Here is a 25,855-nt window from a genome sequence, read left to right as displayed (position 1 = left end):
ATGTCTACTCTTAATACTGCCATTTAAAGAAGAGGGCATTTATGTACAACTTGATTATCCAAAAGGTGTTTGAGAAATCTTTTCTATTTTGTTGTTTAACTTTCAACATCTTCTATTCTGCACCATCCCTGAGAGATAATTACCTATTTATTTTTTCATATTTCTGTCTTTGATGGCTCAGTTTTGTTTGTAATGTTCGGAATGCCTAGATGTTTGCTTTGTCTCTGCAGAGGTACTCTGTGTGCACAGCCAAAAGGCAAAATATTTGTCTTGCAAAAGATTTTCTGCACTTTTAAAAGTGTTTCATATAAAAATTCTTCTGTGTCAACTTTGTTACTGGTTTGGGTATCCTTCTAGATGGATTTCTTCCTAGACATGAAAACCAATCACACAGATCTGTGCAGAAGTGGCCAATTTTATGCTGTTAATGTTTCAATTTTTTTCTGATGTAGAGTTGTGTTTTACATTGCTCATGTTTTTCTCCTAGGGAAACGGAGTGGGCGTAGTAAAAAATGGAGAGAGATGCTGAAGTTGCCCCCTGTGAGTCACTGCGAAGGTATTAGATGCTCCATCGGTAGGTGTCCTGCAGAACAGTCTGCGAGGTCTTTGAAAGGGAAGGGTAAGAGTTTGGTGGTGTTAACAGAAAAGATTCTGCCTTGCTTCTGAATGCTAACTAGGAGAAAAAAGCTAAACTTGTAATGTGGTGGAGAATTTAGGAGAAGATAGATTTATGAAAAGATAAAAGCTGTGTCCCAGCTCCTTGTTTGTTAAAGGAAACAGGTCCTAAAGGATAAGTGAATAAGGAAGCATCTTGTAGTTTCAACAATGTGGTAATGCAGTTCCCTTTTTTCCCTTAAAGTCCTGTAATATTTTTATAACCTTTTCTGTTATTATCTTGTATTCCTTCTTTCCAAACAATCTTGTTTGCTTTGGGATTGCTGTTTCACAGTATTGCTTTCCACCTCCCAGCTGAAATGAAAATTAACCATATGGTTCAGTGGGGTTTTAATAAATGGGATGGTGTAGAAGAGACAAGGGTGGCTGGAAGTGAGTGTTTCACTGGTCTTTGGGATCACTGCATGGTTTTGATGCCTTTGCTAAATATGTTAATGTAAAGTCTTTGTGGTTTAGTGATGGCTTTTTGACATATTCTCATGGAGTGCAAGGACCATGTCGTGACAGATGAAAATAAAGATATGTACTTATTATTTCTTTCTCAGAAAGAGACTATAACCAGCTTTGTGACAAACAGCCCATAGGAAGACTTCTCTTCAGGCAGTTCTGTGATTCCAGACCAGATCTGAAAAGATGCATTGAGTTTCTGGATGCAGTGGTAAGCAGTGAGAATCTGGAGATGGAGATCAATAGGCAATAGCTTACCCATTTTTGTTTCCTAAAGTTCAATTTTTTTTTTTTTTCTCCTGCTGGCCTTGGCTGAGACAGAGTTAATTTTCTTCCTTGTAGTTCATGCTGTGCTATGTTTTGGATTTTTGACCCAAACAGTGTTGATAACAAAGATGTTTTAGTTGTTGCTGAACAGTGATTACACAGCATCAAGGCCCCTTCTGTGTTTCTCACGCTGCTCTGCCAGGGGGTAGTCTGGTGGTGCACAAGAAGCTGGGAGGGGGCACAGCCAGGACAGCTGACCCCAGCTGAGCAAAGGGGTGGCCCTTGCCACATCAGGCCGTGCTGAACAATAAAAGCTGGGGGAAAGAAGAGGGAAGGGGAGGCAGTTCTGGTGTTTGTCTTGCCAAGTAGCTGTTAGGCTTTCCTGGAGATGGCTGAGCACCTGCCTGCCTGCCAGTGGGAAGAAGCAAATGAAATTCTGGTTTTGCTTTGCTCGTGTGTGCAGCTTTGTTTGATCTATTAAACTGTCTCTGTCTCAGCTCACAAGTTTTCTCACTTCTACTCTCATGATTATTACTGGGGAGGGAGTGAAGGGGGCAAGTGTGGGGCTTGGCTGACTACTGTGGTTAACAACAATTTAATAAAATACTAGTTTTCTCTTTGACACATGTGCTTACCAGTGCTGCGTACATGACAGCACAGGCCATTTGTTCTTTACCAGCTTTGAAGCTGTGACTTTTGATAAATGTCAAAAAAACTCTGGCTGTGTTACATAAAGGAAGATGTTTAACACTTAGCATAAAATCCCTGCCATCTTGGTGTGGTCAGAGATACAAAAATGGCCATGATGGGAATAAGAGAATTACTTCTAGAAAGACATGCTGCTTGACTTCTTGAGCCTAGAAGAGTATGCTAGAATGGCTCTTACTTACCATACTCAGACTTGAAAATGTTGTAAACATAGACTTGAAAATGTTACAACTTGCATGGAAGCCCTAGGCTAGACAGACTGTGCTAATTAAACAAAGATACAATGGAGCTGGAAACATAGGGAACCATCTATGGAAGGAGGGAAGACAGATTTTAGAGACCAAGGAAGTTGTTTTGTATTGATATATTTGCATCTTGGTATCTACCACTAAAGAACGAGGAGAGGAAGAAAGTGTGCCCACAGCCATGATTTGTAAGAAATCCTCAGAAAAAACCCTCCTGGGGAGGGGGAATGTAATGAGTGGGCAGGCACAAGACAGACAGTAAGAGGAGAGAATAATAGCTCAGAGCTTTTTATTCTTTGTCTTTTACAGTAGAATATACTCTCAAATTGAGATGGCTGCCAAAAGAACAGTTTTTCTCATCCCACCCATTTTTGTTCTTAAATTCAGGGAACAAATGACCAGAGAAGGTAGAATTAGGGTACTGCTGCTGCTTACATGTGTCCCAAAGTACAGTACTGGAATGCAGAATGGCTCTGAAAGGTTTAGAGGGTAAGGAAATATGTGGCATTATTACTGCACCCTCCACTTCAGCATATCCTTCTTCTCTCTGTGGGAGTATAAACTTAGCACTCCATCAGCTAAGAAGGAAATTTAGTGTCAAATAAGTAGAATTGCTTTATACTTGGCAATGAATTTTGTGTGCAGTCAGGCTTGCTCCCCAGGTGCATTTCACCATACTTTTGTGACTCTTAGGAGCTGTTCTAGCATCCAATTCTGGAGACCAATTTGACAGTTGGAGGCACAGAATGGATTGAATGGAAATCCAGAACAATGGAGCTAAATATCCCAAAGTGAATGTAAACAAGAGCCTTTAATGAGCATGGCATAATGGGGAAAGCCCTGACAACTGTGAATGTGCCCTCAATGGTTGCAATTTCTACACGCTTTTAATCCTTAAAAGATTGGATAAAGAGTAACAGAATCTTTGGCAGCATGAGGGAGAAAAAAAGTTACAGGCATGACCTGTAAAGCAGGCATGTGTGAGCTCTACAGATGTCATTTTTCAGGTGAAATTGTCTCTCAGAAGTACCTGCAGTGTTTTACAGTAACTGAAAATTTTGAATTGTTTTAAATATGCAGTCTGTAATGTTACATGGATTGCAACCTTCTTGAATTATCAAAGACTTCCATACTTGAGATAATCTCATGGGAAGGATGATTCTGCAATTTTTTTTTGTTTTATTTTTTAACTTCCATTTGAAAAAATTGTAATGAAGAAGTCTCCTTGGGAATCACTGAAACAGAAATCTCTCTTTCATGAGCTGAAAGCTAGCATGTTGTCTTGATCAAGGGAGGGAAATGAAATACCTTCTATCTCTTACAGATGGGTTCCTGAGTTAGCCATATTCCCTCTTCTGGAGTGGACTTCAGCAAGCTTGTTCAAGCTTTTTCCTTTTTAATTTGCAGGGGTGGTGTTGAGAGGTTTTTATTGTAGGGTTTGTTTGTAAGGCAGTAATGTGAAGGGAAGGGCCATGCTTTGGGGGGAGGTTTACCTGGAGTTTTGCCTTTTTAATTTTTTTTAAATAAATTTTAGACTTTTCTTTCTGAAAAGAAACTTTCTGGCATAAAATGCCAGAGTCTTAAGAGCCTTGCTTCTTAATCAAAAGAGTTTTCTGACCCTCTTATAAGGAACAATGTGATTGCAGCAGCATGATTGTTTCAGGACGCCAAAAAATGGCAAAATCAAAGTAGCACAATGCTGTGTGATCTCCCTGTACAGAATGCTGAGACTGGTAAGCTTTAACTCTTGAAAAGGTGTGACCTTAAAAGTCTGGGGTCAGCTTGGCTTTACAGAAAGAACAGTTGTGAAATAATTGAATAAAAATGATAGAAATTGAAGTGAGGAATTACAGTATCCAGTCATCTAGTGACTCATTTCACTAGCTGGAGACAAGGTTGCTCAAGTCTGAAAAAGAATGGATGACAGCTGAAATTTCCCTCTTAAGCTGTGTGAGTAACAGAAATTAGTTGACAAGGCTGTCTCCTAAATTTCCTTTTAAATGACAGAATCTTCTCACCTGTGTGCCTACCTGTTTGTGCTTAGTTAGTGACTACTCTGGCATCACTGGGAATGTAGAAGGCTTTTGTGACCTCAGGTTGTTTGGTAGTTGCAGAAGAATTCCTTGCCATCAGTCTGACTGCTGTGGAGTTTAAGGAGCAAAACCAATGGCATGCAGCTGCTCATGGATTTGAGGGCTGTGCTGAAATGGTTGATGGCATAGTATCTCAGCAGAAAAAGATGTTGATGACTTAGCAGTGAGTCAGTGTGGGTTAGTTGCAATTGATTGCAGAACTGGAGTTCAGGGATCTCTTCTTTCCAGTGGTGTGTGTTGGATTCCTGAGCTGTTTGCCAGTGTTCTGGTTTCTTTACAGAGGTACATAACTTCTCTTTCCGTTAGATCAGTCACTTGGAACTTTCTATGAGGTTCTTAGTGGTTGTTGTCCCACTAAATCAAGATGTTGTTTTGTATGGTGCAGTCTTGTGGGAGTTGTGCCATGCATTCTTTGTTCTGGGTGTATGCATTTACCTTCTGACATACAAAATAAGCTTTGACTGAGTTGGCCCAGCTTGCAGAGCCAGTACAAGTTGCTCTTGGAATCTGCTATTTTCTAATTAATCTTTCCCCAGATTCTGTGTTACTCTCTTTAAGCATTGTAACTTCTGTGTCTGCTTCTAGATTGTTGCTTCTTTGTTGAACCTCATACAGTTGGCCTTGGCCAACTTGGCAATCCAGCCTGTCCAGGTCCCTCGGTAGAGCCTTCCTACCCTCAAGCAGTTCACTGCACCCTGCCCACCTAGTGTCATCTGCAGACATACTGAGGATGCCCTCAATCTCCTCTGCAAGACATACTGAGGATGCCTTCAATCTCCTTAACTTAATCATCGATAAAGATATTCAGCAGAACTGATGTTTAAATTAAACAGAACTAATTATTTCCCACCTGGATCATTGTGTCCTACAATACTACATAAATGGTATTTCATTGTCATTTATCTAGTCTAGCCTTTAGGATGCAATGTCTATAATAGCATTTAGACTAACTGTTAGCTGGTGCATGTTTTCCAAAAGTTAAACACATGTGCTTAAGGCTGTTCAGATGTGTTTCATTATGTAGTCTAAAAAATCTTTAGTTAGTTTTTCAACAATGAGCCTTCAGTTCCTTTTCTTTTGGGGGCATTGTGTTATTCCTGGTCACGTTTACCTAGCACCATGTAAAAGACTGCAGTGCCAACTAGCTCTGAACGTAATTTACTTTCCCATTCCATTCTCTAGGCAGAATATGAGGTGTCTTCAGATGAAAAGCGAATTGACTGTGGCCTGAAAGTTTTAGAGACCTACTTCACTAATGGGGTGAGTATTTTCTTATCTTGCAAAATACTCTCTCAAGAGTTTTGTGTCAGATAAATAGAGATTTAAGTGGTTGCAGCATTTTTAGTACATCAAACTGCATTAGCCCCCTTTTTGTCTTTCTGAAAGGTATACTGCCTTCTGAAAGTGTGAAACGTACCAGCTTTAGCAGAAACCTTGACTGATTTCTGCTTTTAGGCAACTGCCACTGGGATTTATTCTATGTATTCTCATAAAATGCTGCTCTCAAGTAAAGATATGTTTTAAACTCATTTAGCATCTGTAGAAAACTTACTAACAAATTAATTCTAAGCTTTGTAGTCTTGAAGACATGAGAATGAGGAATTACTCGAATCCTCTGCCTTCTTTCAGACTCTTTTGTGGCCTCAGTTAGTTTGCTGTAAATTTTCAGGATTGCTGTAGATTTCCCCAAAGCATAAAGCAGTTTTGGTTTGGTTTGCTCTAGAGCATCCTGTTTCTCTGTATTTTTTTGTGGAGATCATTAGTAGCTGCTCTTTTAAAAACCAAGATCTATTACATGCAAGAGTCTCTTCTTTGGTATCCAGTAGAAGTTGTTCTGTGGTTATGTTATTAGACATTTGCTTTCTATGAGTAGCTGCACCTTCTTCTTCTCTTACTTCAGTCATCTTGAGAAGACTTCACTCCAAATAAAAGTCTTGCAGATGCCTTAAAAGCAGATGGACTTCTGGCACTTTCTTTGGGGCTACCAGAAGTAAAAAAAAAAAAAAACAAAAACCAAACAAACAGATTTCTTTGGGCTGATTTGAAACAGTTTCCCAACTTGTGTGTGTTTTTTTCCCCTTCCTTGCATCCTGCCAAGCCAAACAGATAACTTGCTTTTGTGGTGGCAGACTTAAGGATAGAAAAAGAAGACTGACTTATTGCCAAGTTTGTTTCCTTGGATACTGAACTAGTAAATAATTGTAATAGCTTTTGATGCATTCTCTGTAATAGGGAACAAATAAAAATGTTGCCTGAACATGACTTATTGGCTTTCTGTTTAGCCAGACCATTCCTTTCCTTTTCCCCTATTAGAAGATTCCATTTCACTTTTAATACAGAAGATTATGTTTCACTTTTAATACAGAACTTTTACTTACTCCATTGATTTAATTGATTTACAAAAATGCCTTTCATTGTTGCCTTTTTTGTTTTTAATTATGTCAAGTCTACAGCACACTTGCCAGAAATACCTCAGGAAACAGTAAATGAATGTAAAGCAAGACTGGAAAAGAATCCTTCTAAAGATCTTTTTATGGATTGTACTAGGTAAGTTAAAAATGCACAGTGCTGAGTTTGAGTATCACAAGAGAGGTTGCTGTGCTTCTGAGAGAAATGAAAGGTGAACTTACCACAGCCAGCAGTATTTAGTCTCTGAAATGAGTGAGTTTTATGGTAAATTCCATTTATCCAGAATCTTTATTGGACTGAAGTAGTAGCAAAAGCCAGGAAGAGAACTAGGAAAGTTACTCAGTTACTAAATTCTCTAGCAAATGAACCTCCTTTTGTTGTCCTGAGAACAAAGTTGCGTTGACAATGAAAGCTCTTATAAAAAAAACCACAACCCTGCTCTGCTATACCTTTTAGGAGTGTTTTAGCATAGAATAGCTGGCACCTTTACTGCCCTTGTTTATCTCTTCCTCTTCCACTACATCAATACTTGAACAATTCAGCTCTTGAAGTGAGTGTGGAGAAGAAATTTGGTTTCCTTCAGATGTGATTTAGATGTTTGACTTCTGCAGAGCTTTTTCCTTAATGTTTATGCTATTTTGGCATAAAGTCACACTATTATCTGCTACCAAGTTTGTCTTGTAAGGTAGAATAGTACTTCTCTCGTATTCTTACTCTTTGAGTGACGTCTCTTCTGTGATGAAGTTACTCAGAAAAATGTGTGGTTCCAAACTGGAGCTTGAAAGCTTTCTGAATAATGTTACACAATTCATGGTTCTTGAAAACAGCTTGAGCTGTTTTTGAGGCAATGGTTACTCCATTAAAATGGTTGATTTGAGGAAGGATGGTGAGAGTTAACACAAACACACCCAACTTGGTTTTGTTTTGGAGCCATGAGGTGATATTTGACACAGCAGTAGCACCGTGGGGGAACATCACAAAGTCATAGAATGTTAGGGGTTGGAAAGGACCTTGAAAGATTATCCAGTCCAACCCCCCTGCCAGAGCAGGATCACCTAGAGCAAATCACACAGGAACGCATCCAGGTGGCAGGTTAACCAGTGTTGCATGTCTCTCTGAAGCCTTTATGTTTCTGATATTACTGGTTCTTCAAGGCATGCTTGATCATGTCTGAAGGATTGCAACATGTTTTGTCACTGCTTGGGTCATCTCCCTGACAACAAAAATAAGCAGGCTTTATAATAACCCAAGATCATAAGATTGAAAGGGATGTGTGAGAACACCTAATAAAACATGTCTCAGATGGAGGATCTGTCATATAGGTCATCCCCTTTCCTCTTGCCAATAAATAGCTGAATACTATTTGAATGGCTTCTTTTCCTCCTCCATCTTGGTGTGTTTAGTTTAAGGGGAATGATAAAGCACCTGGTATTCAGGTTTGGATGTGGCATTTCTGTTTCCAACCCTAAAATAAGATTTCCCTTACCAGTCTCCAAAGAATGTATGAAAAGATGTTAATACCTTCCTGTAGATATCTTTCAGGAAGGTCATATTTGTGGGGTCATTTTTGCATTGCATAGCTGCTGAAAGACTGATGTTTAGGTGGGCTTGAAGACATGTAATTAGAATGCAGAGGTCCAACTTTCTGGTTGCTCAGTGTTACAGTAGGTTGGCATTCACTGCTGTTCTGACAGGAACAGTTTTCTGGCACAGGCTCTCACTTTGTGAGCCATCTGGGTTAAAACCATTGTAGAGCACAGTGGCAATGTCAATGAAGCCTGCAGCTTCATTGGTATGTTTCAGTTTGCTTTAACAGATTGATAGCACCTCCTGCTTTATCAGCTTTTTTTTTCAAGTAGAAGGTTGATTTTTATTTTCCTGTTGCTAGAATTGTCCATGAATACCTAAGCAGAGGACCTTTTGAAGCTTACCAGGACAGTGTGTATTTTTCCCGGTTTTTGCAGTGGAAATGGCTGGAAAAGTGAGTTCATTTCTAATGTTTGCATTAGAATTTTCCTTTACTTTGTGGACAGTTCTGCTTGTTATGCTAGAAATGCTGCAGAGCCCTGAGGAATGGCACTGGCTGGCTAAGAAATGATCTGAAATACAACCTGTACAGGGTGAAGTTGATGGGACAGCAAGAGAGAAAATATTGCAACAGAGGAGTCCATGTCAAGTAGTCTTTAAGTGGTAGATTTGTGCTGGGTAAATGCAAATTAAGTATCATATGGACATACGTTTGGCTTTCGAGTGTGCAGTGGGATAGCAGTCTTTCTTGGGAATGCTAGCATCCTTTAGTTTGACCTGTGGTCTAAATTGTGGTTAATAAGCACATTCATCCAGTTTTCTAACCCACTGGGTGATTGGGGAACTAATTGGGTTTCGAGGGTTGTACAGACAGATCTAATAATTACAAGGCAGCAAGATCTGTGTGTATCAGATCTAGTTTGGCTTTTAAATCAGTCCTACATGAGTGTCTGAAGTTTTTCAGAAGGTACAAATTGATTCTAATGTGGCACTGCTGGGTATCATGATCACATAGTCAAACATTAAGGTGCTTGAGCTTTAATTTTACTGTAAATTCCAGTTATCTGCTGGCTTTTCACTAAATCAGCAGCAAAATCCAGAAAGTGAACTGGGCAAGGTACTCAATGCAATGAAAATTCTCTATCAAATGAACCTTCATTGGTTGTCCTGAGAACAAAACTGCTTTAACAATGAATGTTTTTTTTTTAAACAAAACCCCACCAACCCCAGCACCATGAAACAACCCTGCTCTGCTACACCTTTAGCAGTGTTGTAGCACAGAATAGCTGACACCTTTACTGCCTTCAGCTGTCTCTTCCTCTTTCACTACATCAGTACTTCAACAATTCATCTCTTGAACTGTTGTTGCATGCCTCAACTCTTTTAATGTCTGAAAAAGCTAAGCAGCAATGCAAAAGCAGAACTGGCTTACCTTTGCAGTGCTGCGTTGTAAGCAGGGTCTCTCTGAAACGCAGCCTACATGTCAGCATACTGCAACTAAGAGGGGGCAACTGGAGCTGATAAATGGGCTGTTGATGACAACAGATAAGCAGCAAAGGGCCCAAGCGATCAGCTTTTCTCCCTGGTAGTGTCAGTGTCTGCTGACCACATGAGGGAGCCAATGCTTGTCATGGCAGCACCCCTTTCTGCTGGAACTCAGTTTAACAGTGACTTCATGAGGTCAAGGCAGCTGTTGAGAGCATAGAACAGAAGGGAGAAAATGAGTGGGGAGGGGATCACTAGCACCCCTAATTCCTGTTGCAGTAATCATTTCTTTCTGTTAATCAGGCAACCAGTGACCAAGCACACATTTAGGCATTACCGAGTACTAGGCAAAGGTGGATTTGGAGAGGTGAGTAACAGAAGTGTCTCTCTGCAAGGTAATCCTTAAGGATAAGGAAAAAAAAAAAAAAACCAAACCAGAAAACACGAAGGTGAATACAGAGCAGAAGCAGTTTTTAAACTCTTGACTCACAATATACAACTGACACATTACCTGTCAAACTCATCAATCCAAACTGCTTTCTTTTAATGCATTCATTTCAGCATTGTAGTGATGCGGAGTTAGAGAAAACTTTCCTGATTGACATTGGTTGCTTCTGTTTATAAATGTCACCTGGCAAAAAGAACGTAGTTTCTGATGAATAATGATGTAGAATATTCATGAATCTAATATGAAAATCTATAGATTTTGCTAATTCTGTTTATACTTCACTGGGCTTTTTTTTACCCTTACATGTTTTAACCAGAATTTTGTCCCCCTCACATGTTTTAATCAGAGCCCTCTACTGAAGAGGAAGGAGGGTTACTCGGTTATTTTCCTCCTGGTTGGTTAAGGTGTGGATATTTGTCCTATCCTGCTTTCCTGGACAGAGACTTTTACCTCAGCCATGTGTTTCACCAACACAAGAGCCATGGTTTTACTGAACTACTTACCCCCAGCAGAAATGAGTTTTCTCCTGTATGATCCATTTTTCTACTTCTGTTACAGCTTTTGTGACCCCTCAGAGTTATTTGATGGCTGAAAGCTGTCTTGATGCTTACAGACCTTCATTTTATGAAAGCATGCAAGAGTTGGCAAAAAGAAAATATAATTTTATCCTCTTTAAAAGAAATGAATTAAACCTCCCCAGCATCTCTGACAGTTGCCTTCTTTTTCAGGTGTGTGCCTGTCAAGTACGGGCAACAGGAAAAATGTATGCTTGTAAAAAGCTAGAAAAGAAGAGAATCAAGAAAAGGAAAGGAGAATCAATGGCTCTGAATGAAAAAAGGATTCTAGAAAAAGTGAATAGTAGGTTTGTAGTAAGTATCTACTTTTGATCCTCTCAGAAGTTTATCTTGCTTCATTTGCTTTATTTCAGTCTCTTCAGGAGCTGGTGGGCACAAGACATTTTTTAATTGCTTTAGAGAATGAGTGACTACTGAAGGAAATGATTGGTATAAATAGTACATTTGGTATGTAATTGTGAGTAGTCTGTGAAGAAGACTTTTTTTTTATCCTGCTACCTTTTTATTCTGCTACCTTTTCTCACATAACAACCAGAACATCAGGTTGTGTTTCAGCATGCTCATGCCACTGTATCTTTGTCCTGTGTTCAAAGGTGAACAGATTATTCTTTAGGACTCAGACTTGAATAATCACTCAAATTCTGCTACAGCCTATGACTGAATGTTTGTCTGTTTAAGAAAGAAGATATTACATATATGTAATTCCATCTTATTTTTTCTCTTCTCTGTCTCTTTTTCCAATGCACTTCTTTGCTTTCTTACCCCACATACACCTAATTTTCTTGTAATCAGTGCTGACTTCTAATTTAATTTTTGGAGGTCATTCATAAGTGCACTTTAAAAGGGGCAACTTTGTAAGAGTCTGACATTTAATTGCCATTAGAAGTTGCATATCTTGCATTTCTGTGAGAGTTTTCAATAAATATATTGTCTGGGTGGAGCTCTATGATATCTAAGCAGATAGGTCAGTAAACTTCTGTGTGGTGATGTAGAGCTTGTGTAATTGTGCAAATTAGTCTGAATATGACAAGACCAATTCTCTACTTACTTTGTTCTGTTTTCTTTTGATCTTTTTTTCTTTCAAAAAAAGGAGTTGATGTTACTTGTATTGGAGAACAGATCTTTGAGTTGTGTTGCAGTATATGAGTGACTAATGGTCACCTTTTCCTCCTGCCCCATTTCTAGGTTAGTTTATCCTATACATATGAGACAAAAGATGCCCTGTGTTTAGTATTAACCATAATGAATGGAGGGGACTTGAAGTTTCACATATATAACATGGGAAATCCTGGCTTTGATGAAGAAAGGGCTATTTTCTATGCTGCAGAACTGTGCTGTGGTCTAGAGGATTTGCAAAAGGAGAGAATTGTTTACAGGTGAGTGTCATCTACCTTGAATTTTCTGTGTCTGTTCAGCATTGAATATATTAGTTATTTTCTGTTCAAACAAGTTTGTACTTCAAGTTCATAGTAAAAGGGAAAAAAAAAGTTTAGTTTTCCTTTTCACAGCATGACTTTCAGAATTACTGATGTCATTTGTCATCTTAGTGTTAATTTACGTATAGATACTTGCTGTATTCTAAAACATTAGAAAGTTGATTCAAGGTTTGTTTGTGAAATTTAAGTAGATTATTATTTAGGAAGCCAATTCATTAGTAATTCAAATAAGTTTTAGGAACATGGGATTGTATGCCCACCTGCTCTAAAGCAGAAGTTCACAGAAGGTTGTAGTAGTCCCTTCCTGCCTTGCTTATTAGACCCAAAAGGGTAAGAAGTCAGTTATGATCCATTTTGCCCTCTTTCTTCTGATTTTATTTAGGGCCCTGCAATACTTTATTGCCTTTGAATTAATGCAATTATTAGAAGGCTCATGCACTGTAATTGAGGTTGTATGGTCTTCCTGATCTTTTCTGCCTCAGAGCATACATCATTTAACCCCTGGCATGCATTAATTTTACAAAACAAGCAAACCAAACTTAGTGGTGGACCAAGAATGCTTTCTTTAAATTTTTGGTGTGTAACACCAAGTACCACTTGTTTTCAAAGAAGATTCAAAGTATAACCTTGCATAACTTTAATATAATGAAACTTAAGTCTTCTCCCTCCCCAGTACAGAAGACTAACACACACACAACAGAAAGCAGCAGAACCACAGAGTAAATCAGGCTTGTGCTGGTTGTTGAGTGTGGTTCCCCAAAGAATTTGGCCAACTTTGCCATGGTACAGTGTGTTTTGGCACATGTGTAGGTTGAGTGGTTTGATCAGCTACGAGTAAGTCATTTCCAATTGCCCAAGTAAAACCAAAACTGATTGTTTAAAATACAAAACAACAACAAAGAAATCCTCAAACAAAAGAAATCCAACAAAAGCCCACAGATTATCTGGTCAGTTTCTTCAGTTCTGGGATGGCAGTTTGAATGGAAGTCAGTGATGTTAAAATCTGTGATATTTGGGACACGTTACCATCAGTAGCAGAATGCCTCATAAAGTGGAGAGCCTAGACCTAACTTTTCTGTCAGTTAACACCAATTTTGTATGTCTTTTTACCACTTTACTGAATTTCAGGAGGTGGCATTACTGCTGTCTGTAGGACCCTGGAGAAAGTTGTGCCGTTTTGTTCATGGGGTTCCCACTGAATTACAAGAACAGGTGCAGAGCTGGAAGGAGGGCCCTGCACTGCTCTGTGATAGCAACTCAGCCAGTTTGCCTTTCAATGGGAGTTTGTGCAAGTGGCTGTAGCTTGCCATATGTTGCTGACATAAGAAAAATAAGCAAACAGGCAGGGCTGGGCAGTAGTGAAGCTCTTCATCCATCTGCTGCATAAAAAGTCAGGGTTTGCCTAAGACAGAGCGGGGAACAAGTGTCTGCTTTCCAAAAGGACTTAATTGCTGGAGTTCTCCTGCAGGAGTTACCCCACTCCTCAAGGATAGTAGTGGCTTTTATCAGATAGGCTGCTTGAATACAGAGATTTTCCTCACAAACTCATGTAGCTGCCCTAGTGCCATGGAAGGTCAAAGATCAGTCTCGAAGACCTTTTAAAGCTGTAGTGAATAAACATAAGTAGCTCCTTGCCTGCCTCCTGCCTGTTGTTCACATCAGATTATGTTTAGTCTTGGGGCTAATGTAAACTATAGAACAGACTAGTGCTTGTTTAGTCCAATTGAAAATCAAATACATCATTTTTGTCTAACCTTTTTAAATGAACCTCTTACCATTGTGAGCTTTGTAGTCCTCTGGCCCTTCCTCTGCTTCATAAGGGAAACTGCTTTTTGGGGAATATTACTCTTGATATTCTGACCCCTAGGATGGAATAGATCAAGGGATCAGCATCTAACTGCAGCAGGCACTCAAGTGTTTTATCATTGTGAGGTTGTGTGGCTGATACTGCCAGGAGAAATGTCTTTGACTTAGGAGCACAACTTTGGCTGTAAGTTGGTGGCTCTTATCAGGAGTTTACTGTTGTGTAGGGAAAGGTTGTGAGATAGTAATTGCTGTTGTTAATACAAATGGATAAAAGAGTGATGAAGAAAAGTGGATTTCAAGTTCTATGGTTAAACTGTTTGTATTCTAGGTCCTCAGCTTCACTTTTTTTTTTTTTTTACATATAGATGGAACCAGGCAAAATGCCTTTAATCAGAACCAAGAAATCTTTTGCAGCCTCAGTTGCACTTGGTGCTGGCTAATAATTTTGCCTTTGTATAACTTACATTTCTCTTCTGTTTAATCTGTAGAGACTTGAAGCCTGAGAATATACTCCTTGATGACTGTGGTAAGTACTGACTAAAATTAGTATTTTGGAAATTGCAGATCTAATTAATACTCTGCCAGAAACCAAAGGGATTTCTTCATGATAAAAGGGACCTGACTGACAACTGTTAACTTTAGTTAGTAACTAAAAAAAAAAACAACTTTGGTTTTTAGAAGGTAGGGATAATAATGGGGATCTTCAAGAGATGACAGTGGCAATGTTGGAGGGGTCACTTTCCCACTTTCAAATGGCTGCTTCTGCCTTTTGCTCCTTCTTCACCTCCTTTCCCTTGATTTAAGATGACTACACTTTTATATGGATTTGTTCTCCTTTTCTTTGACTATGGAAACATGATTTGTTAGATGAGGGGTCAGAATTTTACATAGCAAACTCTAGTGGTTAAGCAAGAAGAAAAGAATTCTGAAGCATCTCAGCTTAACCTTTCAGCTAAAACAGGTCTGATGATCACTGACTCACGTGTGGCTGGAAGGAATCAAGGAAGTACAAACAATATAAAGACATGTTTGTAGTTCCTTGTTTTTCAAAAGCCAAATGTGCTTTCTTTATTGGCTTTGTATGAAATTTATCAAGATCTTTTGAATTCAATGTAGACTATGTGCAGCAATTACCTCCTCATGGAGCTGTGGATGAGTATGGCCAGTTTGTTCTTGCAATTGCCAAGTACTTCAGTGGAGGAAGAACTGCTTTTGAAGTCATTAACACATTTTTTTTTTATTGAAGTCAGCATGTTCTGACTGATACATTTCTAAAAAGGTGAGGGCTTGGCATAAGGCACTTTCCAAGAGCTAAAGCCTTGCTAGACATCAAATGCATTCTTGAATTTTTCTCTCCAGCAGTGTCTTGCAAAAGCTGGAGGCTTCTTTGAGGAAAAAATGCAGCCTTGCAGGACTGCACTAGAATGTTTTCTCTCTGCCAGGGATATTCTGATCTTGTTCCAGACAGCAGAGGGGAGTAATTAGAAGATAGCTTCAGGAGCTCAGATCATGCACTTGAAAAGGGGTTCTTCATCAGATGTCAGGGAATGGAAAAGTATCTGACTGTATTTAAAATAGCATTTGCTGCTCCAGGAGCATTTAGTTATGTCCAATTGGTATATAGAGGGGCACTTGACTTTCTTCACTCTCTCCTCACCACTTGATTATTTATCATGTATAAATAAGAAATTAATATGCTACTAAGACTGATGCTGTAGAGCTTTTTGAATTACTGAGAATATGTACACAAAAGGACACTGGGCATTGGAACAGGCTGCTCAGAGAGGTGATGCAGCCTCCACTCTTTGAGGCTTTCTAGACAAGAATTAAAAAAACTTGAAGACTTTGGTCTGACTGCTTGCTCAGGAGGTTGTACTAGAGACTTTCTGACATCTCTTCCAGCCTGAATTAATCTGTGAATCTGTTATGTTTCTGTAAGTAAGCATCCATGTCCTTATATCCAGTAGTAGAAGTAAGTGTGGATTTTGTTTTCCTGTGCTTTTCTTCACTCTGAATCTGTCTGATACAGGAGATTGGTTATTTTCTGCTCTGAAATAGAGTTGAAAATGCCCTTTCATCTGACAAGCCCTTCATACTCTTACTATAAAGTACCTTAGGTATTTTTAAAACAGCATTCTGTCAATACAGTTCTTGCTTTGAACTATCTTGAATCATTTACTGTTGAGTCTGTCTGGCAAAGAACTCTGTGTCCATGAGAATGTAAGGAAAGGTGGTGAACTTACTCCCATTGCTCCTCTGCTTGGACTGTTTTCCCATCTGAGCAGCATTGGTTGTGACACATCCAGCTTTCCACGAGACAACTTCCACGTTATAGGCTCTAGTGTCAATGCCATGCATAGTAGGAAAGGTGGTCAGCTTGAGAAATTTGGCTAATAAAGTGAAACAGAAGCTGCTGTCATGGTTAGACTGATTGATGAGAAGGGGAACTCCTAGTATTGCTCTGAGATGTTACAACATAAATAAGTAGGTTATGGCCAAGCTGCTTTGCTTTTGGGGTGGGAGCAGGGAAAGCAGTTCTACTCGTGCTTAGCCTTATTAGGGCACTTTGTTAGAGGAAAAGCCTGGTACCTCAGTACAGGAAACAGTTTCCTTGTTGGAGAGTAAATTTTGATATTTGGTTGGGAGGTCAGAAAGCTAAGCATTGGTGTTAGGAATACAGCATGGAAACATGCGAGTGTCTGATGGATAGAGACAGAATTTAACCCAAGCAGTCATTGTTTGCTTGTCCTAGAGGAGCAGCCTGTGCCAAAGCTAGAAATTAGAGTACTTAACAGCAAAGGCTTCTGTATGACCTTCAGGAAATCAATTAGATGTGTGCCTCTCTTCTTTGCATATTTAAGGAAGAGGTGAAAATCATAAATCATTCCTTTCTAGTTAAGGAAAATAACCTAGAGCTATGAGTATATGAACAGTTTCATGGTTTGACATGTATTGTTGATGGGGTATGCTACAGAAATTCTTTGTTTAAAAGTGATATTGCTTTCATATTTGCTGACTATGTATAATTTATTTTAACATCAATAGGACATATCAGAATTTCAGATCTTGGCTTAGCTGTGCAGATTCCAGAAGGAGAAACAGTCCGCGGACGGGTTGGGACTGTTGGTTACATGGGTATGTAAAGTATCCTTGGCTGGTTAGATTGTACCATAAAAGTGGCTTCTTTGAGTACATGAAGGACATGCCCAGAGAACTGCATTGGTCCTGGATTAGTGACTAGACATTTTATGGGAAGAAAGGTTACAATATCATAGAATCCTAGAATGGCTTAGCTTGGAAGGGACCTCAGAGCTCACCTGCTCCAACCTCCCAGCCATGGGCCCCTATGTCTGTCAAACAGACTTGGCTGTTCAAGGCCTCATCCAAGCTGGCCTTGCACAACCCCAAGGAGGATGTATCCATAACCTCCCTGGGCAACCTATTCCAGAGTTCCATCCCCCTCATACTGAAGAACTTCTTCCTAAGATCCAATAAAACCCCACTCTCCCTCAGCTTCAGACCATTCCCCCATGTCCTCTCTCTCGACACCCTCATGAAAAGTCCCTCTCCAGTGCTCTGGTGGAAATCCTTCAGGATGATAGTATAGAAGCCTGTAGATAAATTTAACTCTGGAGATTCTAGCTTTGGGGTAGAACTTTAAGTACCTATTTTTTTTTCTGAGCTTCAAAGAGATTTAGGGTCCCAAATAAGCAGAGAAGTTACTATGACAACTCATTTCTTTGTATGCTTTGGAAAAACTTCATTCTCAGTTTGTACACAAAACTTCATCCTAAGCATTAAAGAACTTCAGTGCATCTCCTGGATATAAACAGAGTCCTCACTGGAGAAATAAAATTTTCTTTGAAGTACAGAGTAGTTACAAAAAGATCTCTGCACAGAGCCAAAAGACTACCTGAGAGGTTCCCCAGTATTTAAACCAATTTAAAGTGAATCGTGATGAGGTTTCTTTGGTTTTGTTTTGTAGCTCCAGAAGTGCTCAAAAATGAAAAATACACGTTCAGCCCAGACTGGTGGGGTCTTGGGTGCTTGATTTATGAAATGATTGAAGGACAGTCTCCATTCAGGAAGCATAAGGAAAGGGTCAAACGGGATGAGATTGACCGGCGAGTAAAGGAAGACCAAGAAACATATTCAGACAAGTTCTCAGAAGAGGCAAAATCCATCTGCAGGATGGTGGGTGAAGAGACGTAGAGGTTTGAACATTAAATTTCTAATCCTTTTTAAGAGATGAACTATTTTTAATATCTTCCATTGAACATTTTTCAAAGCTGGAGCTCTTAAATCTTTCTCTGGTTCAGGTGGAAGTTTGTGGTTGGACATGAATTGTTCTATTACCAAATTTAGAGAATTCAGAACTTTCTGCAAGATGAAATGCTGCATAAATTGACTTTTTTTATCATGTGAATGAAAAGTCCCTTGGACCAGGTGCAGTTACAGATGGAATACAATACTGTGTTCAACTTTGATACTGCATGGGGAGAAATGGCAGAGTAATATACCAGTTTTATTGTCTAAGGGAGCCTGGACAAGACAACAGCTTTTTTTTTTTTTGGTCTTGCATGTTCTTAAATTTCCTAAGAGGCACATCCATACATAAAGCTTCAAAAGCTTTCTTTATTATTTTATGCAAACTATGTGCATTACTTCAGGCCACTGGAAATAAAGTACTTCTGTACTTGCTGAAAGTAAAATCTGTACTGTGAAATCTTTTCAGCATGACATCAGTTGAAATATTTTCCTATAACTTTGGGTGGAATCTTCAAATGATCTGCTTTCAGGGATTTTTTTTTTTTGTCTGCTGAAAATGTTTTTGCTCCTAGATCGTTGTCATTTGGATTTCCAGTTCATTTTGCTACCAGGATAGATTTTATCTAATAGAAGACCAAGTAATGAAATAAACTTATTGAAAGACATTTTATAGAGAGACTTTTTTTTCCTTCATTATTATTTGTAGGATTATATCGCTAGATCATCTCTTGTTTCTTTTCTCCAATGTCTTTACAGCTACTTGCTAAAAATCCAGGGGAACGACTGGGTTGCACTGAAGATGGAGCTGCTGTTGTAAAGCAACATCCTATTTTCAAGAACATTAACTTCAAGAGGCTGGAAGCTAACATGTTAGAACCTCCCTTCTTGCCAGATGTAAGTAGGTGAGACAGATTTGATTAGTATCTGAAAAGGCAAGAACTGTCACAATCCTCTATCAGCAATCAAGTGAACTCCAGAGAAGTCTTTCAAGTTAGTTAAACTGGCAGGAGAATACCACTGTAGCCATTGATAGCTGCATTTCATCTGAGATCACAAACCAACTTGCAATAGTGGTGTAGGGAGCTTTGTATCTGATTCTTAGCCCTTAAAATCTGCCTTCGTAGCTCAGATGCTCAACAAATGAAGATTAGCTTTGAAGAAATTACTCCAGGGTCCAAGGGAGGGTGACAGAAGAAAGTTAATTGTGACAACCATGAGAAAATGCAGAGAAGCTGCAGACTGTTTCTGGACTTAAAAGTTCTTTTCTGTGACTTGCAGGATGGATGAAAGGAATTGCTCAGGTGCCTTGTGAAGAGAGTTTTAAGTTTCTGGATTTCTGTTTTCTAGCACAGTGTGAATTGGTGATATCAATGTGAAATATAAAATTGCAGACACTTTGCTCCCCCTCTGCTTAGCTAGGAAAGATGAAAAACCAACCCCACAAAAAAAGAAACCTACCCCAAATCCCAGAAGCTTAATGAAGCAATCTTGTATTGTACTGCAGCCACGTGCCGTGTATTGTAAAGATGTCCTGGACATAGAGCAGTTCTCCACAGTGAAAGGTGTGAACCTGGATACTACAGATGATGACTTCTACTCCAAATTTGTTACTGGTTGTGTCTCAATCCCTTGGCAAAATGAGGTATGGTGTCTTTCACAGATTTTTTTCTTTAGCACAGCTTTATAGAAGATTTAATGAGGGATATAATTATAGGATGAACTTTCTCTGTGAGATGTTAAGAAGGTTCTGGTTTAGACTTTGCTGGGAGACTTCAGAAAAAAAGTTGTTCCCTGAAACATAAATGACTTGCTAAAAAAAGGAGATCTATGGTAAATCTGCATAAATAGAAGCTGACATCTTGTCACCATAGTTAGAGCAGACAGGACAGTATTTAATGTCAATATCCCCACATATTCCATGTCCTTCTCTCACCTATTATTCAATGCTGCTGATCACAGGAGAGGGATGGGATGCTATTCAAAGTGTTCAAAAGCAAATGGGCACAGTGCAAGCTGTTTGTGTGTCACAACTGTGTGTCAACAAAGTATCCCAGTGACATGGTCATACAGAACTGCAGATTCAGCTTTTCTAAGGTTCCAAACAAACAGTTGAATATCAATTGAGTCAGACTTAAAGCTTTTTCATCTGCCCAGTGAATGAGTGTTCTAGTATTCTGCATAGAGTACTAGAATTTTGCTACATCTATGTGCAGTCCAGTCTATTTAGAAAATTCAAATCTTTGTTATTTCAGGAGTAGCACTCAGTAATAATTATTTAAAATGGTAGTTTCTGTTATGAATGTCCTCCCCCTGTTTTAAGATGGTAATAACTTTCTGAGATTAGTGATATCTGGAATGCTACTTGTGCAGTTTCTTTCTCAGTATTGGTTTTTTGTTTTTTGTTTTTTTTTTTTAAAGCTTGAACACAAAAGATAAGCAATTTCTGAACCAGCCAGAGTAAACGGATAGTACATGGAACTTGTTTGAGAGGCATATGTCGATATTTCATTTATATTTTGTTTCATGTCTTTCAAAGATGATTGAAACAGGATGCTTTGAAGATATCAATGCATATGAAACTGATGGTACTGTGTCACCAGACAGAGAGAGGTCTCCTAAACCAAAGAGAGGCTTCTTTCACAGACTTTTCAGTGGAGAGGTAAGAGTAGTTCTTTTCTTTCGTAAGAAAATTGCCAGAAAGACCTTAACATCTATTCAGTTTTGGGATAGGATAAACTGAGTTGTTTGCTGGATACTGAAACTAATGACCTCTGGTTTATTACGGCTTTGTCCCTGCCCTGCAGTTTGGAAACTGTGGCAATCCCTGTTACTCCAGGAGTTTTTCCTCCTTCAGCATTCCATCTTTTTCAAGTGTCTGCTAGCTCTTATCTGGGGAAAAGGTACTGTGTGCTGTTAACAGCTGTGCTGTAGGTCTTTCTTTTCTGAAGATGTTAGTTTGGCTCTTGCTCCTTATGTACTTTGCCAGTTTTATTTATAAAAACTTCTGTGGAGATGACTTCAGAGCTAATTGAGGCCCTCTCTGTAAAAACTCAAACCAAACTGACTAAGGAACTCAGAAGTGAATGTGCTAGAGCAGTGCAGCTCCTAGGACTCACTCATTTAGAAAGTTGGGCTCCCAATAAATCATTCTGGTATATTAAGCAAATAAGTAAAAATACTCTTTAAAAATCAGAGCATGTGAAAAAGGATTAAAAAAGAAATGCTGCAATATCTGAGTTAGTATAATGCCTTTACTAAAACAACATGGGATGTGTTTAAATCACTGCTAATGCACAGCCTTCTCTTATACTCCCCAGTAGGTACATGAATTGAGTGTGACCTAAAATACACATGGCATATTGTGCTGGTTTATAGGTCAGGAGAGACAGGCTATTTGAAAAGGTTTTCAGCTGAAGATGTTGTACACAATGTTGCTTACTCAGTGTGCCTGCACTTAGCATGGAATTATCTTGAGAAGCACAAGTACACTCCAGCAAGAACGCTTCTGCAGAAATCACTTTCAAGGAGCAATGGGATGTTAAAATTGCTGGGAGCACATCATTAAGTAGCCACAACAGGGCCACGTATTAAAATTGCATGATGGCATTTTTTGTCATCAGCTGACAATTCACCTCTCTAAATGTACAATGCTAATGGGATTTATAATAGTACTGTCGTTTTTAATTCACCTTTTCCAATTCACTTTTCCCCCCACTTAGAGTAATGGAATAGAAGAAATGGTTAAGTGCACCCATAATCTCGTGTAACTAAAGTTGAGGCTTATGTCTCACTGCAGTCTTTTCCAGCTGAATCAGCAGGGTTCATACTGTCCCCAGATATGGTTCTATGTATTGAGAAGGAGTCCTAAAATAATTATTACAGCCTGAGAGTCTGCAGTTGGTTTGCAAGTAATAAGTCAGCAGTTCATTGTCCTGTGAAGTTAAAAGAACAAAAGAACTTAAGGTTAAATGAAACTTTAATGATTTGAGATTTGGGGTCAAGTTGTGGTTTCCTTTGATATTCCCAAAGCATTTGGTTAGTAGGGAGTAAAATGTGCTGGAAAAAAAAGCCACCCTCACCCCCACAGCTTTTGTGTGCCCCTTAAAGCACACAAACCAACAATGGTGGTCAGTTCTGCAGCTGAATTGTCTCTGTCTTGTCTTGCAGGTCTGCTTTAAATCTGACTGCAGTGATGATGAGCAGGAGTCCTCCAGACTTTAAATTGTTTTACTCTCATCAGAAAGGATGAGCAAACTAAATGTTTTATATCTCTGTAGCAAAGTGTATTATATATATTTTTTATCTGAGTTCAAGGATTTTTGTACATTTGTACTTCATTTGTTTTAAGATGTATATTTTCACTAAAGCTTAATTGTACAAAAAGCAATGAGTGCCATTTGAGTGAGTGTGTTTCTGTATGTCTTTGATTTATCTTGATTTATTATTTTTTTCCAGTGGAATGAATCTAGAAATAATACAAGGATTTTTTTAAGTACAGAGATAATATCTATTGCATCAATGTAACTTGACTTTGTATATGCTCCTGGTAAAACTCTTCTTGTTCATTAGTCTCTTTAGTAGCAGTTTTCTTAACAGTGAAATTGCTGTACCAATACATTTCATAGTTCTGGTATTACCCAGCAGCACGGCACTGCTATAACCTAATGTGTCTCTCAAGCAATTGCTAAGGAAAAAAAGGAATTCAGTGTGCTGTGGCCAGCTGTTTTGAACTGCTCTTTACTGTCTTGTCTCTGTGGAATGTCTTTCTATATATAGAGAATTCTGAACATTTAGCTTAATCCTATAACAAACTGTATTACCCCATTCTTCTCTTTTCTACCCTTCTTACACATCCTTTCCGTACAGTTTCTTGGCATGGAGTAGACCTATGCTGAAATTTTATGACTGTATTTTGAGTACTTGGTTGCCTTTCTTAAAAGGATTTATTTTTACCTGTGGGGACTCCTTTTTCTTTTTTTTTCTGTAAATGAAATTGTTTACAACTACAGATAGGAGGTTCAAAAACAAAGCATGGGCTCATCTTGCCACCCTCTCTGCCCGTTACCTTGTGATACACAAAGTTACAAGGCTGACAGTGATCGCTGCCACTGAGGGGAGGACAAGGCAGTAGTAAGTATCAAATTTAATTCTGTAAATAATCTTTCCTTATAATCTTTAGAAACGTAACCATTACAACCTGCCTTTAATGATTGCTTAATGCAGGTGTGGAGGTGGTATGGAAATTTTAGTTACCATTACCTGATGTTTGTTAGTATAACTGTTTCCAACTGCTTCAAAGATTGTTAAACTTCCTTTCTTCTGGACTCCAAGTATGCCAGGCTTCATTTTGTAAAGTTTCCAGTAAAATGACTAAGCTGTGTATGAGAATGAATTTAGGGAACACACTTCATAAAGAACCTCTTCTGTTTTCGAAATTTGAGTTAGGGACTTGATACCTAATGGAATGCTCTTGGAGTTGGAGATCTGACCTTTGTTACATACTTAGTTCTGTATTCTGAGGATTTGTCTCCACTGAGCATGAATTTTATTTTTTCTCTCAAATCTCCAGGGCACCAACCAGGTCACACATGTATTATACACACAAAACTGAATACCCCTCTACCTCAAATAGGTTTCTGCTTGTGAATCATAGACCCACTGGAAGAAACTTAAGCTGCTTCTGAGAAAGTCATAGGATACATTTTATACTCAAAGCTATCATCAGGTTTTAATTCATAATTTTTTTTCTTTAGTAACAGATGTAGTAATGGCTTAGAATTTGAAAAAAAGCTGGAAAACCAGCGTCAAAACCTCCTGGGGCCAAGCTGGTGTCTGTCTGAAATTGTTCCTCTTGGCTACTGTGCCACAGAAATAAGGAATGAAGTTCTCTTCCTGTGTTTTCAGTGCATGTTTCCTGATGTATAAAACGGCACAGAGGACAGCAAAATGGCTGCCCTAGAAAGTCCAAATGGAGAAAGTGGCAGAGAGACAGTTTGAATGAATTGCTGGAGGATAGTGTGATGCACTAGTAAAAAGAAATATCTGGAGTAAGGATGTTGGCTGGAACCATTATGTGTGAGACAATGAGCTTGTAAAGTCTGGGCTGACCTTCCTTATTATGTGCCACAAGAATATAAGGAGTCTAAAAAGCTGGGCATGGAGAAATTGGGAAGTAACAAAAGTGTTTTATAAGTCATCATGTTTCTCTGAAAAAGGGGGTTCATTTTTTTAAGCTCTTAGGCTTGCTGCTCTGAGGCACAGGTAGAGATATGAGCTGACAATCTAAATATAAGGCCTGCTTAGAGCAATCTCAAATTTGGTGAAGAATACCATGGACACAAGCTGAGTCATTTTTGTGAAGAAAATACAGAAATTGTTTTAACAAAGAAAAAACAAACAAAACTGAAAGTCTATTTATCATGTATTTCAATTTTTATTTCCATATTTGATGGGGAAGGATCTTAAATAACTCCGTTTTGCAGTTCTGAAACAGCACACTTAATATGCATGGAGCTGTGAAGAAAGACATCTAGCTGAAGAGAAAAGGAAGTTGTTCTAAGAAGTGGTTATTTCTACTTCCTATTCTTTGGACAAGGAACTCCATGCAAAAAGTGGAGAACTTGTATGTTTTTATGAAGCTTTATTTGGTTTAATTTCACAAGTTTTTTCTCATGTTCTAAGTACTATTGAACTGGGTTTCAATAACTATGTGTTTCCAGGATTAGGACTTAAATTCTGTTGCTTTGTGGTTTTTATTAGTTGTTTTTTTTTTTTTTGCTTAGTAGGCTCAAGATGGCACTTTTCCACTATAAACGTGTCCCTTTGGGACTAGAAAAATAACCACATAATAATAACTAGACATTACCTAATGTGAATCCCCTAATGAATTAGAAAAGACAAGGAACTGGAAGGATCAGCATAACTCTCCTTACATGGTACAGGGAGATTAAGGTGTTCTGCTCTTTAAGGTGGCTGACACTGGTTACATGTCTGTCTTTACTGGAGTAGTAGTGGCTTGGAGAGATGCATTTTGAAAGCAGGAAAAGGGTAAGGAGAGGGGAGAACACCTGAAAGCAAAACACTGTGTTGCGATAAATGCAGTATGAGCTTTGCTCTTGACTTCTGAAGGACACAGCTGAGACAAAGGAGGAGTAAGGCAGCAGGTTGTGTTGACTGGTTATGTAGCCTTGTGTTTCCAGCAAGCTCTTTAACAAAGAAACCCAAACAAACAAAACCCAAGGTAAATTCTTGTCCTTCTGTGTGACTTCATTATACCTCCATGAATTCGCCAACTGTTAGAAGGCTCTCATAGCAGTGAGACAATCCAAGAGCCCCACTACTTTGTTCTACTGGTAGAGGATCCAGGAAGATTTATGGAATTCTGGGGGAGTTACTTGCATGGGTTCAACCCTGCTTTTCTGTGGCTTGTGTTTCCAAGTATTTGTTTATGTAAGTCTTCATGTCT

General features: G+C 38.8%; 1 protein-coding gene across 1 annotated transcript; it reads left to right on the top strand.

Moving 5' to 3' along the window:
- Positions 1 to 492: 492 nt before the first annotated feature.
- Positions 493 to 22,611, top strand: GRK4 (G protein-coupled receptor kinase 4). The gene is made up of 15 exons (XM_054391469.1): positions 493 to 574; positions 1,221 to 1,333; positions 5,618 to 5,695; positions 6,882 to 6,982; positions 8,733 to 8,825; positions 10,160 to 10,223; positions 11,033 to 11,173; positions 12,065 to 12,255; positions 14,610 to 14,647; positions 17,167 to 17,256; positions 18,107 to 18,315; positions 19,147 to 19,284; positions 19,895 to 20,032; positions 20,927 to 21,049; positions 22,558 to 22,611. Exons 1-15 carry the CDS (start codon positions 523 to 525, stop codon positions 22,609 to 22,611), a joined length of 1,623 nt encoding a protein of 540 aa, XP_054247444.1. The 5' UTR covers positions 493 to 522.
- Positions 22,612 to 25,855: the final 3,244 nt, after the last annotated feature.

This window comes from Indicator indicator, chromosome 23 (assembly GCF_027791375.1).
Source record: "Indicator indicator isolate 239-I01 chromosome 23, UM_Iind_1.1, whole genome shotgun sequence".
In the NCBI taxonomy this organism is placed as follows: domain Eukaryota; kingdom Metazoa; phylum Chordata; class Aves; order Piciformes; family Indicatoridae; genus Indicator; species Indicator indicator.
Note: the sequence above shows the minus strand (reverse complement) of the source record. Positions and strands in the feature narration are given on the sequence as shown.

Bases quoted from the DNA above. Each gene is read 5' to 3' on its own strand.
- GRK4 (XM_054391469.1), top strand. From the start codon at position 523: ATGCTGAAGTTGCCCCCTGTGAGTCACTGCGAAGGTATTAGATGCTCC. The intron at 11,174-12,064 runs GTAAGTATCTAC...CCCCATTTCTAG, and splicing joins AAGTGAATAGTAGGTTTGTA to GTTAGTTTATCCTATACATA. The intron at 12,256-14,609 runs GTGAGTGTCATC...TTTAATCTGTAG, and splicing joins AAGGAGAGAATTGTTTACAG to AGACTTGAAGCCTGAGAATA.